The sequence below is a fragment of the Spea bombifrons genome, chromosome 1, assembly GCF_027358695.1.
Source record: "Spea bombifrons isolate aSpeBom1 chromosome 1, aSpeBom1.2.pri, whole genome shotgun sequence".
NCBI lineage: Eukaryota > Metazoa > Chordata > Amphibia > Anura > Pelobatidae > Spea > Spea bombifrons.
In genome coordinates, this window is record NC_071087.1 from 64,541,932 (window position 1) to 64,553,514 (window position 11,583).

The 11,583-nt window shown below is 43.8% G+C and overlaps 1 protein-coding gene across 1 annotated transcript in view; it reads left to right on the forward strand.

Annotated features, from left to right (window-relative positions):
* WRN (WRN RecQ like helicase) overlaps positions 1 to 10,868 on the forward strand; it is a 46,638-nt gene extending 35,770 nt beyond the window's left edge. The window contains exons 32-35 of the mRNA XM_053462732.1: positions 2,504 to 2,666; positions 8,838 to 9,046; positions 9,860 to 10,018; positions 10,687 to 10,868. Coding sequence (XP_053318707.1) covers positions 2,504 to 2,666; positions 8,838 to 9,046; positions 9,860 to 10,018; positions 10,687 to 10,809 — 654 coding nt within the window. The 3' untranslated portion in view covers positions 10,810 to 10,868. The remainder of the gene's footprint in view (positions 1 to 2,503; positions 2,667 to 8,837; positions 9,047 to 9,859; positions 10,019 to 10,686) is intronic.
* Positions 10,869 to 11,583: the final 715 nt, after the last annotated feature.

An 11,583-nucleotide genomic window follows, 5' to 3' on the forward strand; every position in this document is an offset into this window, starting at 1 on the left:
AATGTTAATTCATGTAAACTATGTGAACAATTGTTTGTTAATAAAAGCTATGATTGAGAAAACTATTTTGTTTTTATTTCCTTTTTTCAACCTGCCCCCCCAGTTATGCACATCTGCCCCCAGGCTTGCCACTCTGCCCCAGAAATGCCTTATACCCTCTAAATGCCACTGTGCATTTTAACCCTCTATATGCCACTGTGCCCCATGATATGCCTTTTGACCCCCTATGTGCCACTCTGCCTCCAGAATTGCCTTATACCCCTATGTGCCACTCTGGCATTTAGGGGGTTAAAAGGCATTATGGGGCAGAGTGGCATATAGGGAGGTATAAGGCATTTCTGGAGGCAGAGTGGCATTAAGGGAGTTAAAAGGCATTTCACAGAGCACTCTGCCTCCAGAAATGCCTTATGCCCCCATTTAACACTCCCTCCCCCTCCCTCCTCAAAACTTACCGGTGCTTCTGAGTCCCTGGTGCTTAGTCCGGGCAGCGTGTAGAGCTCTACGCGATTCGCATACACAACTTGCGCTGCAGCCGGGAGGAGGTGCGGTTAGCAATGGGGCTTGTCTGCGTCCAGAGTTCCCCGTGATCTCTGACAGCCGGGGACAGCCTGCACGATGGACGCAGACAAGCCCCGCTGCTAACCGCACCTCTTCGTGGCTGCAGCGGAAGTTGTCTACGCGAATCGCGTAGAGCTCTACACGCTGCCCGGACTACGCACCGGGGACTCAGAAGCTCTGGTAAGTTTGGAGGAGGGAGGGGGAGGGCATAAGGCATATCATGGGGCACAGTGGCATATAGGGGGTATAAGGCATTTCTGGGGCAGAGTGGCAAGCCAGGGGGCAGATGTGCATAACTGGGGAGGCAGGTTGAAAAAAAAAAAGGAAATAAAAACAAAATATTTTTGTCATTCATAGCTTTTATAAAAAAAAATTGTTCACATAGTTTACATGATTTACCATTTACTGGTAAAACTTTTTTCCTATAGGGTAGTCTTATATTCAGGCTTTTTCTTTTTTTCGTAAATTAATATTCAGATTTTGGGGTGTAGTCTTATAATCAGGGTCGTCTTATAATCGAGCAAATATGGTACTTTAACCTCTCTGTGTCAGAATTTTTACACCCTAGAGACAGTGGCATCTAAATAATTTTGTTTGTCCTATATAATTTGATATATCTGAGTTAATGTTCTCTTTCTGATCAGAAAAGTAGGGCACTAAAGCACTGGATTCTTAATTACAATACCTGTAGTCAGCCATGATGGATCATCCGAGATTTCGGCAAGCTTTTGCATAGACCCTCTAGAAACTTGTATTGTCGTATAAAATAAATTCAACATAAACTCTGTTTGAACTCCTATTCAACCTGAAGTTGTAACAAATATATATATATATATATATATATATATATATATATATATATATATATATATATATATATATATATATATATATATACACACACACCGTATTGGCTCGAATATAGGCCGCACTTTTTCCCCCCACTTTAAGTCTTTAAAGTGGGGGTGCGGCCTATATTCGGGGTCTAGCACCCACTTGTCCCGGGCGCCGGGCAGGCAGCGGGGTTAGGATACAGATCCCCCGCAGCGGTGCAGGGGACCTGCATCCTACTCCCCGATACGCTCAGACAGCCTCCCCTGCCAGCACTTCCCACGTTTTACCTCTGCCCACCCCCGACTTACCGGAGCAGACTCCCGGGTGTCTTGCGGGGCCGGCGGGAAACATCTACGCAATACGCGTATGCAACTTCCGGTACCGGCACCGGAAGTTGCATACGCGTATTGCGTAGATGTCCCCCGCCGGCCCCGCAAGACACCCGGGAGTCTGCTCCGGTAAGTCGAGGAGGGGGGGCAGAGGAGGACAGTGGCAGCATATCTCGGGGGGGGGGGAGGAGGAGGACAGTGGTAGCATATCTCGGGGAGGGAGGACAGTGGCAGCATATCTCGGGGGGGGGAGGAGGACAGTGGCAGCATATCTCGGGGGGGGGACAGTGGCAGCATATCTCGGGGGGGAGGACAGTGGCAGCATATCTCGGGGGGGAGGACAGTGGCAGCATATCTCGGGGGGGAGGACAGTGGCAGCATATCTCGGGGGGGAGGACAGTGGCAGCATATCTCGGGGGGGAGGACAGTGGCAGCATATCTCGGGGAGGGAGGCAGTGGTAGCATATCTCGGGGGGGGGCAGTGGCAGCATATCTTGGGGGGGAGGAGGACAGTGGCAGCATATCTCGGGGGGGGGGGAGGACAGTGGCAGCATATCTCGGGGAGGGAGGACAGTGGCAGCATATCTAGGGGGGGGGACAGAGTGGCAGCATGTTTTTTTTTTGGGGCTTTTTTAAAAAAAAACTTTTTCTTTAAAAAAGCACCAAACTTTTAGGGTGCGGCCTATATACGGGGGCGGCCTATATCCGAGCCAATACGATATATATATAATATATATAATATATATATATATACGGTAATTGTTTTTGTTTTTTCTTTGCAGCAAACAATTGCAGATGCACGTAGTCTGAGTATAGCTGCAGTAGGTATGCATTTATGCCAGGCATTGAAAGCAGGTTACCCAGTGAATGTGCAGCGGACTGGCCTGACTTCCACTATACAAGACACCATTAGTAATGTTATCAAAAAACCGCCTATTAATTCAGGTAAGATTTGCAATTGCTCTACAGAGGTGACATCATTGTTGATCACAGAACATAGCATGCTCTTACATTTTAAATATTCTAACAATTGTTTTCGTTTTGTTGTATAAAAGTCTTTTTGTGTTAGCTAATTTCCTCTTGCCTCATCTCAAAAATATTCTTATGAAACTTAGTATTTTTTTAAGTTAAAAATGCACTTAGTTTGATAAGTGTGCGTCATGCAGGGCCATCTTAGCCGTTATTGCAGTAGAAGCGCCAGGGCTGTCTTTAATACAAGACAGCTATGGCATGAAGTAACTGCGGTTGGAAGGGCAAACGAGCCCGCCTCTCTAGGGGGCCCGGGCGACCCTTGCGACCACTTCCGCACAGGCCTGCACCCTACCTCTGTGTTGCTCGCACACTCTCTTGTACCATCTAGTGGAAGCAGGAATGCAGCAGGTCACGTTATGCAACCCTGCTGCGCTCCTGAGTGTAAAAGATAAGTTGCACACACAATGTGTGAACGTCAGAGAATTCTGCAGTTGGGGTAAGGTGGTGTGAGAAGCAGTGTAAATGAATGTGTTAATGAGTGAATGAATATATATATATATATTTACTCACAAAGTCCAATGCACACCATGTCCTGATGTGCTGACCATCCTTTGAGAGTGATATATCTATATATATATAGATAGATATCTATATATATCTATAGATATATATATATATACACTGCTCAAAATAATAAAGGGAACACTTAAACAACACAATGTAATTCGAAGTCAATCACACTTCTGTGAAATCACACTGTCCACTCAGGAAGCAACACTGATGGACAATCAATTTCACATGCTGTTGTGCAAATGGAACAGACAACAGGTGGAAATTATAGGCAATTAGCAAGACACCCACAATAAAGGAGTGGTTCTGCAGGTGGTGACCACAGACCACTTCTCAGTTCCAGCTTCCTGGCTGATGTTTTGGTCACTTTTGAATGCTGGCAGTGCTTTCACTCTAGTGCAGGGGTGTCCAAGTTTTTTCTGCAGTGGGCCACTTCATCAGAATTGTATACGTGCGCGGGCCGCACTCATTTTTCACTGTGACAAAAAATATGGCCTTTAATAAAATATGCAGATTAAAATAAAGTCTGTTAGCAATCACACTCCTATCATGCCAAGTCAGCCAGTACATGCTGGTACAGGGTGGCTGTAAGTGATGTGCAGACCCCATACTGCTGGCAGCATCACTACACAAGGGGGGCAGCTAGCTATGTTTCAGCATGTACTGGCTAACTTGGCATGATAGGAGTGTGATTGCTAACAGTAGTCACAGTCCCATCATGCCTAGGTTCCAGCACTTACACATCCATCCAGTAAATACTGGAACCTAGGCATTATGGGACTGTGATTGCTGTTAGCAATCACACTCCTATCATGCCAAGTCAGCCAATACACACTGGTACAGGGTGGCTGTAAGTGATGTGCAGACCCCATACTGCTGGCAGCATCAATACACAAGGGGGCAGCTCGCCAGGTTTCAGCATGTACTGGCTGACTTGGCATGATAGGAGTGTGATTGCTAACAGCAATCACAGTCCCATCATGCCTAGGTTCCAGCACTTACACATCCATCCAGTAAATACTGGAACCTAGGCATTATGGGACTGTGATTGCTGTTAGCAATCACACTCCTATCATGCCAAGTCAGCCAGTACATGCTGGTACAGGGTGGCTGTAAGTGCAGACCCCATACTGCTGGCAGCATCAATACACAAGGGGGCAGCTGGCAAGGTTTCAGCATGTACTGGCTGACTTGGCAGGATAGGAGTGTGATTGCTAACAGCAATCACAGTCCCATCATGCCTAGGTTCCAGCACTTACACATCCATGCTATCACACACACACACACACTTATTCATATAATCATTCATTCACAGATTCATTCCCTCAATCACACACACTCATTCAAACACCCTCCCCACCCCCTTACCTGGACTGCAGCTCCTCGATGCCGCTTACAGACTTCAGCAGGGGGCGCGGCCTCCCTCTGCCTTCTCTGCTAAAGCACAGAGGAAGTAGGATGTCACGTGAACTCCGCTTCCTCTGTGTGCAGTCCAGAAGACCCTCCCACAAGTAAGTAGCAGGGCTTGAGGTCCGGCTCGCGTAAGAACGGTTGCCCTGGCTGCCGATCTGACGCGGGCCGCACCTCGAGGTCTCGCGGGCCGCATTTGGCCCGCGGGCCGCATGTTGGACGCCCCTGCTCTAGTGGTAGCATGAGACGGAGTCTACAACCCACACAAGTGGCTCAGGTAGTGCAGCTCATCCAGGATGGCACGTCAATGCGAGCTGTGGCAAGAAGGTTTGCTGTGTCTGTCAGCGTAGTGTCCAGAACGTGGAGGTGCTACCAGGAGACAGGCCAGTACATCAGGAGACGTGGAGGGGGCCGTAGGAGGGCAACAACCAGCAGCAGGACCGCTACCTCCGCCTTTGTGCAAGGAGGAGCACTGCCAGAGCCCTGCAAAATGACCTCCAGTAGGCCACAAATGTGCATGTGTCCACTCAAACGGTCAGAAACAGACTCCATGAGGGTGGTATGAGGGCCCGACGTCCACAGGTGGGGGTTGTGCTTACAGCCCAACACCATGCAGGATGTTTGGCATTTGCCAGAGAACACCAGGATTGGCATATTTGCCACTGGCGCCCTGTGCTCTTCACAGATGAAAGCAGGTTCACACTGAGCACATGTGACAGACGTGACAGAGTCTAGAGACGCCGTGGAGAACGTTTTGCTGCCTGCAACATCCTCCAGCATGATTGGTTTGGCGGTGGGTCAGTAATGGTGTGGGATGGCATTTCTTTGGGGGGCCGCACAGCCCTCCATGTGCTTGCCAGAGGTAGCCTGACTGCCATTAGGGACCGAGATCCTCAGACCCCTTGTGAGACCATATGCTGGTGCGGTTGGCCCTGGGTTCCTCCTAATGCAAGACAATGCTAGACCTCATGTGGCTGGAGTGTGTCAGCAGTTTCTGCAAGAGGAAGGCATTGATGCTATGGACTGGCCCGCCCGTTCTCCAGACCTGAATCCTATTGAGCACATCTGGGACATCATGTTTCGCTCCATCCACCAACACCACGTTGCACCACAGACTGTACAGGAGTTGGCAGATGCTTTAGTCCATGTCTGGGAGGACATCCCTCAGGAGACCATCCGCAACCTCATCAGGAGCATGCCCAGGCGTTGTAGGGGGGTCATACGGGCATGTGGAGGCCACACACACTACTGAGCCTCATTGTGACTTGTTTTAAGGACATTACATCAAAGTTGGATCAGCCTGTAGTGTGGTTTTCCATTTTGATTTTGAGTGTGACTCCATATCCAGACCTCCATGGGTTGATAAATTTGATTTCCATTGAGAATTCTTGTGTGATTTTGTTGTCAGCCCATTCAACTATGTAAAGACGAAAGTATGTCATACGATTAGTTTATTCATTCAGATCTAGGATGTGTAATCTTAGTGTTCCCTTTATTATTTTGAGCAGTGTATATATAGATAGATATAGATATAGATATCTATATGCCTTTATAATGCATTCTAAAATTGGAGAAAGGTAAATTCTCTGCGAGTCAGTTATTAGTGAATACACACCTTTGATACATTATTTCCTTTCTAAAAGCATTGAAGCATTAAGAGATCCTTCGCTGGGAAACTGAGCAACAAATCCATCGCTGCAGTGCCTCATTCAATTCCACTAATTAAAAATTAAATTTAAAGTTTTTTGCAAGTACTTTATTCCCTTAAAACCTTGATGAAGTTCCATGCTGTCATGAAAACGTGCCAGAAATCACATCGGCAAGTAACACCCAGATTAATTTACCAATGTGCACTCCGGACACACCACTACCCGACGGGCAGCTTTGCACGTAATAAAAAAAAAAAACACAATAACCTGCATCCACATTTTCTAAACATATAAATGGGCTAATGACCATTTTTGAATTACAACTCCCATCAGCCTCAGTCATGTTGAAAAGGCGATAGGAATTGTGACACACAAAAAAGGTCCACCAGAAAAACAAGAGGCAGGCATACAAGGGACGGCTGGGGCCCCTCTGTAACTCGCATACCCACTGTCACACATACACGCTCTCATATTTTCGCAAATTTACACACTAACATACATATACATTTATGCTCACATACACTTAAAAATTCATGATCACACACAAAAATGTCATGCTTTTACCACGTTACCTGACCCCCACTACATTTCTGCTTCCCTAGGCTGGCCCAACATTGTTCATAGGTCAGACCGACCCTTTGTGAAGACATTTGGAATGGCTTGGGGGACAATTGCCTCATGCCCATGTCATCCCTGTTTTTTTATTTTTTTTAACCTGTGTTTGTACAGTGTATCATGTCTGACCCTTGTGTTGTTATGTGATGCAATGAGTGACTATAGAATAACCTATACATGTTGGGTATTTCTGTAATCTAGAGGGGCAGCTGGTATACATTTTGGTGATTTTTTTTCAGCAGTTACATCTGGAAGGGAATGCCGGATCGCACATTTGGGCATTTCTTTTTGCTTGCAAATGCTGTCATGTCATGCTTTGGTAGACAAAAGCATGACATCCTGTGTAGAAAACAAATGGGACATGTAAAACAATACAACTTCAAGTGTTAATAAAATGGCATCTAGTTAAGTTATTTTCTGTTGTGGTACGTGATTTCTGCCATCTTTCTGTTGCATCATGATTCAGACTGATCCCTTACCATAAATATGTGGTATAGGCAGCACAGGGAACTGCATGACTCAGTTTACAGTAGGATCCCAATCCAGTCTTTGTAAGAAGCTATTGAAAGTTTTTTATAAAGTTCCCTGGATATTGTGGAGGCAGATGTGGTGATTAGCAGCACATCCATTAAGTCATGTAAGTTGCGAGGTGAGGCCTCCATAGATGCGTCCTGGTGCCATGTGTTCTCCAGGTAAGCAGCGCACACGTACTGGGTGATCCACATGATGTAAAAGAAAACGTGATTCATCAGACCAGACCACCTTCCAGTTGGTCCAGTTCTTATGCTCACGTTCCCATTGTAGGTTCTTTCCGCAGTGGGGAGCAGTCAGCATGGGCACCCTGACTGGTCTGCGGCTACACAGCCCCATACTCAACAAACTGCGATGCACTGTGTGATCTGACGCCTCTCTATAAGAACCAGCATTAACTTTTTTAGCAACATGAGCTACAGTAGCGCGTCTTAGTTGGATGTGACCACGCAGGCAAGCCCCCCTCCCATGTGCATCGCTGAGCCTTGGCCGCCCATGACCCTGTCGCAGGTTCACCGCTTTTCCTTCCTTGGAACACTTGATATTTTCTGACCACTGCAGACCGGGAACACTCCAAAAGAGCTGCAGTTTTGGAGGTAATCTGACCCAGTCATCTAGCCATCACAATTTTGCTGCTTCTAACACATCAACTTTGAGGACGAAATGTTCACTTGCTGCCTAATATATCCCATCCACTGACAGGTACCATAATAACAAGATTATCCGTGTTATTCACTTCACCTGTCAGTGGTCATAATGTTATGGCTGATCGGTGTACATAAGATGCAGAAATTTGCCTAAAAAAGCAATTGTAAACTAATTTGCCTAAGTAGGCTGTATAATAATGAATTAATATGCTGAAGACATTCAGTGCTGTTTTCTGTGATAACGGGCATGTTTAAGTGTATTTACAGTTTTATCAGATATATTAATAGATAATCATTACTTTCTAAATTTAAATGTTGACTCATGTATTTACATTAGCATAGTTTATTAATAAACTCATGCCTCTTCTAACATAGTCTGAGGCTTAATGAGTAAGCCATGTTTGGAGCCTACTGGGGATTTATCTTGCCTGGCATGGCAATAGTTAATATAGGACAGCACAACATCTTTGTAAAAGAAATAAACCAAAATAAGCTTTTTCAGCAGTACTAATTGTGTATTACAGACTTTATTGCTTGTTTAGTTGCTGGCACTTCTTTGTATTTTAATTCAACTGTTTTAAATTCATTTATATGTTTAGGTTTTTGTGGAGATTTGTATACCTGATGATGTATACTAGAATAGATTCTTAATAGAATGTGGCTCACTTGACTGGTCATGGTTTGTTCATCTGCCAGTAATTGTTTTTTATTTCTGTTTAAAGATCTGTCTAGTTTTACATCAATTCGGGAGCAGGTTCCTCCTTCCATTGATAGCTACCTCATCCGAATGGCAATTGCTCTACTGGAAAAGGAGCCCAGCAAGGAGAGAGAGGGTCAAAAAGCGCTCTCAAGCACAAGCCTACCGATTACCACAGAACAGCCAAAACCCGAGTTGATGAAGGGCACAACCGTTACCTGGATAGACAAAAAGGTTAGAAACTATATCAGAGTATTAGCCTTCAGTTACCTATTCAACGGTTCTGCCTGCTTTGACTGTATTGTAAAGGAAAATGTGTCTGTGAGTAGTTAAACATTGTGGGATTTCCACAACTGGAGAGTTCTCTGTTGGCTACTTTGCAATATGCTGTATTATGACTGCTATGTTCATCATTCTTAAATGGATTCATGCAGTGAGGTAGGCAGAGAAAAAGGCTGTACTGCCAAACAGTTCTTTTTAGTGCAGGTATCTGTGGGGATAGGTAGATGTACAGTTTGGCTTCCAATATAGTTCAATGCTGCAACCCTGCATGTGCAAGAGTCGACTAGAGGCTAAATACATCTTCTGCATGGAAAATAGCTGAGGGGTAAAGAAAATGGCAAAATGGATTGTACAGACCCCCCAGTGCATTTGCAAGGGGAGTGCCACAGAAATTCAAAGGGAACACGCAGCTATCACACGCATCAACGGACATATGATGGCTCTTTTGTCCCTTCAATTGCACTAACATGCTAAACAAATACACTTTACTAAAGCTGTCTTTTTATGCTTATCCACGAATGGTTATCACATAAAAATGCCAGAAAAAAAGTGAGTTTATTGCTGTTGCAGGCATGTGTAATTTAAGGAGTATTTCATTATGGAAGTTGGGTTGTACAGCTGAATTGGAATAATAAGGGTAATGCATAGGATATTTCAATGTATGTTGAATAATGTCAAATTAAGGATACTGTTCTTTGTCACTGTTTGTCAGTTCATTACATGTATCACAAAAAGCATTGTCTCTGTTCTTTTTAATCTATTTAGAAATCAATGGAAACACTTAAATCGAATTTTCAGCAGCCTGCAATAGCTCAATCAGAACCGTCAAAAGCTCCAAATGTAGCTCCGATCAAACTGGCATCATGGAACCAGCCCACGCTGGATGCAGAAACAGAGGAACTGTTCTCAGAATCTCAGTTACAGGTAAAATCCTTTAGCAACTGCCATAAGGCACCAGAATATACTGAAGATAGAATGTTTTGTGTGTGTATTTACACTTTTTAATGTAATGTGGAAGTTGAACATCCATAGTGCATGAATGGAGAGTTTATTCCAATTTGTATTGCAATATGAGAAAGTTTTACATTACTGAGAGGGTGTTAGCTAATAGGGACACCCTACCATCAGAAATGGTAGTGGGTTTAGTAAGGTGATTTAAACATGCATAGGCATATAGTTTTTCTGAACCTAAGACAACACCAAGGAATAGTTAAGGTCTGAGTCTCTACTTGAGGGGCCAGTTTTGATCTCATGGGCAGGTGTTAGGTGGCATTTCTGAAATATGCTAATTAAATGCTTGGGAACTAATGAAACAACTCTGCTTTTTAAATTCTATTGTGCAGGCCATCAGAAATCGCCACATTAGGCATTTGTACCTGCTAGAACGGCTCTAAACATACGTTGCGCCAGCGTATACTATTTAACACCAAACAATTTAAAATAGTTCCGTGATATAAGTGAATGCCCATGAAAAAGGGGCAATTAAATCCCACTTAACATTTCTCATCATTACGTAGTATATGTACGTCATTTTTTTTCTTCAAGGTATCACAGTATATGTTTATTTTCATTTTTTGAAACTGTTATTTCAGAGCAGTGCAACAACCCCAAAGAGGAAATTACCTGAATGGTTTGGATCTCGAGGAGCAAATTCCGCCTCATCTAATGTGATCAAGAAAGTCAAAGTTGAGAAGAAAAAGGGTCTCTTTGGGTGATATTGCCCAAATGACAGTTATATATAAAGTTGGCAAATGACAGTGTTACTGCGTGTATATGTGTGTATATGATAATGTGTGTGTGTGTGTGTGTATATATATATATATATATATATATATATATATATATAATATATATATATATATATATAATATATATATATATATATATAATATATATATATATATATATATATACACATACATATGTCAGTAATATTTGGAATCTTGGACCAGCTATGTTGTTGCAAACCCTGCTACCTAGAAGTTGTTGTAAAAAGCCATGATGGCAGTTATTTGCATTACTATTGCTGATATATAAAAGATTCCTAGCATCAAGCAATGATTGAGGCAAAGAATGCATCTTATTATACAGCAATACTGGTTTAAGTGTTCTGTATGCTCCTTGTAACTTCTGCACAGGGTATAAACAAGTGCGTAACACAAACCAGCTGAACCAAAATATGAAAGGACATTGTATGTACCATGTGATGTGCATCCGTTTTCTTAATCATGCACACATTCTGGCCCAGTTGTGTTTTTCCATATCACGGTTTTCCTCCTGTTTGCAAATAAAACACCACATGTATTTCCTTTGAATGCATTTGTGATTGCGTGTTGCACACATGGGGAAAGGAGGTATTTAGAATGTGTTTTACAGCCTTTGCACACCTTGTAAAGGTGTGTATAAAAAGGTGTTCTGGTGCAAAAGGGGCCTTATAGCAACTGGTGAAATGTAGAACATAGGATGCTACTGTGATAATACAACTTGTC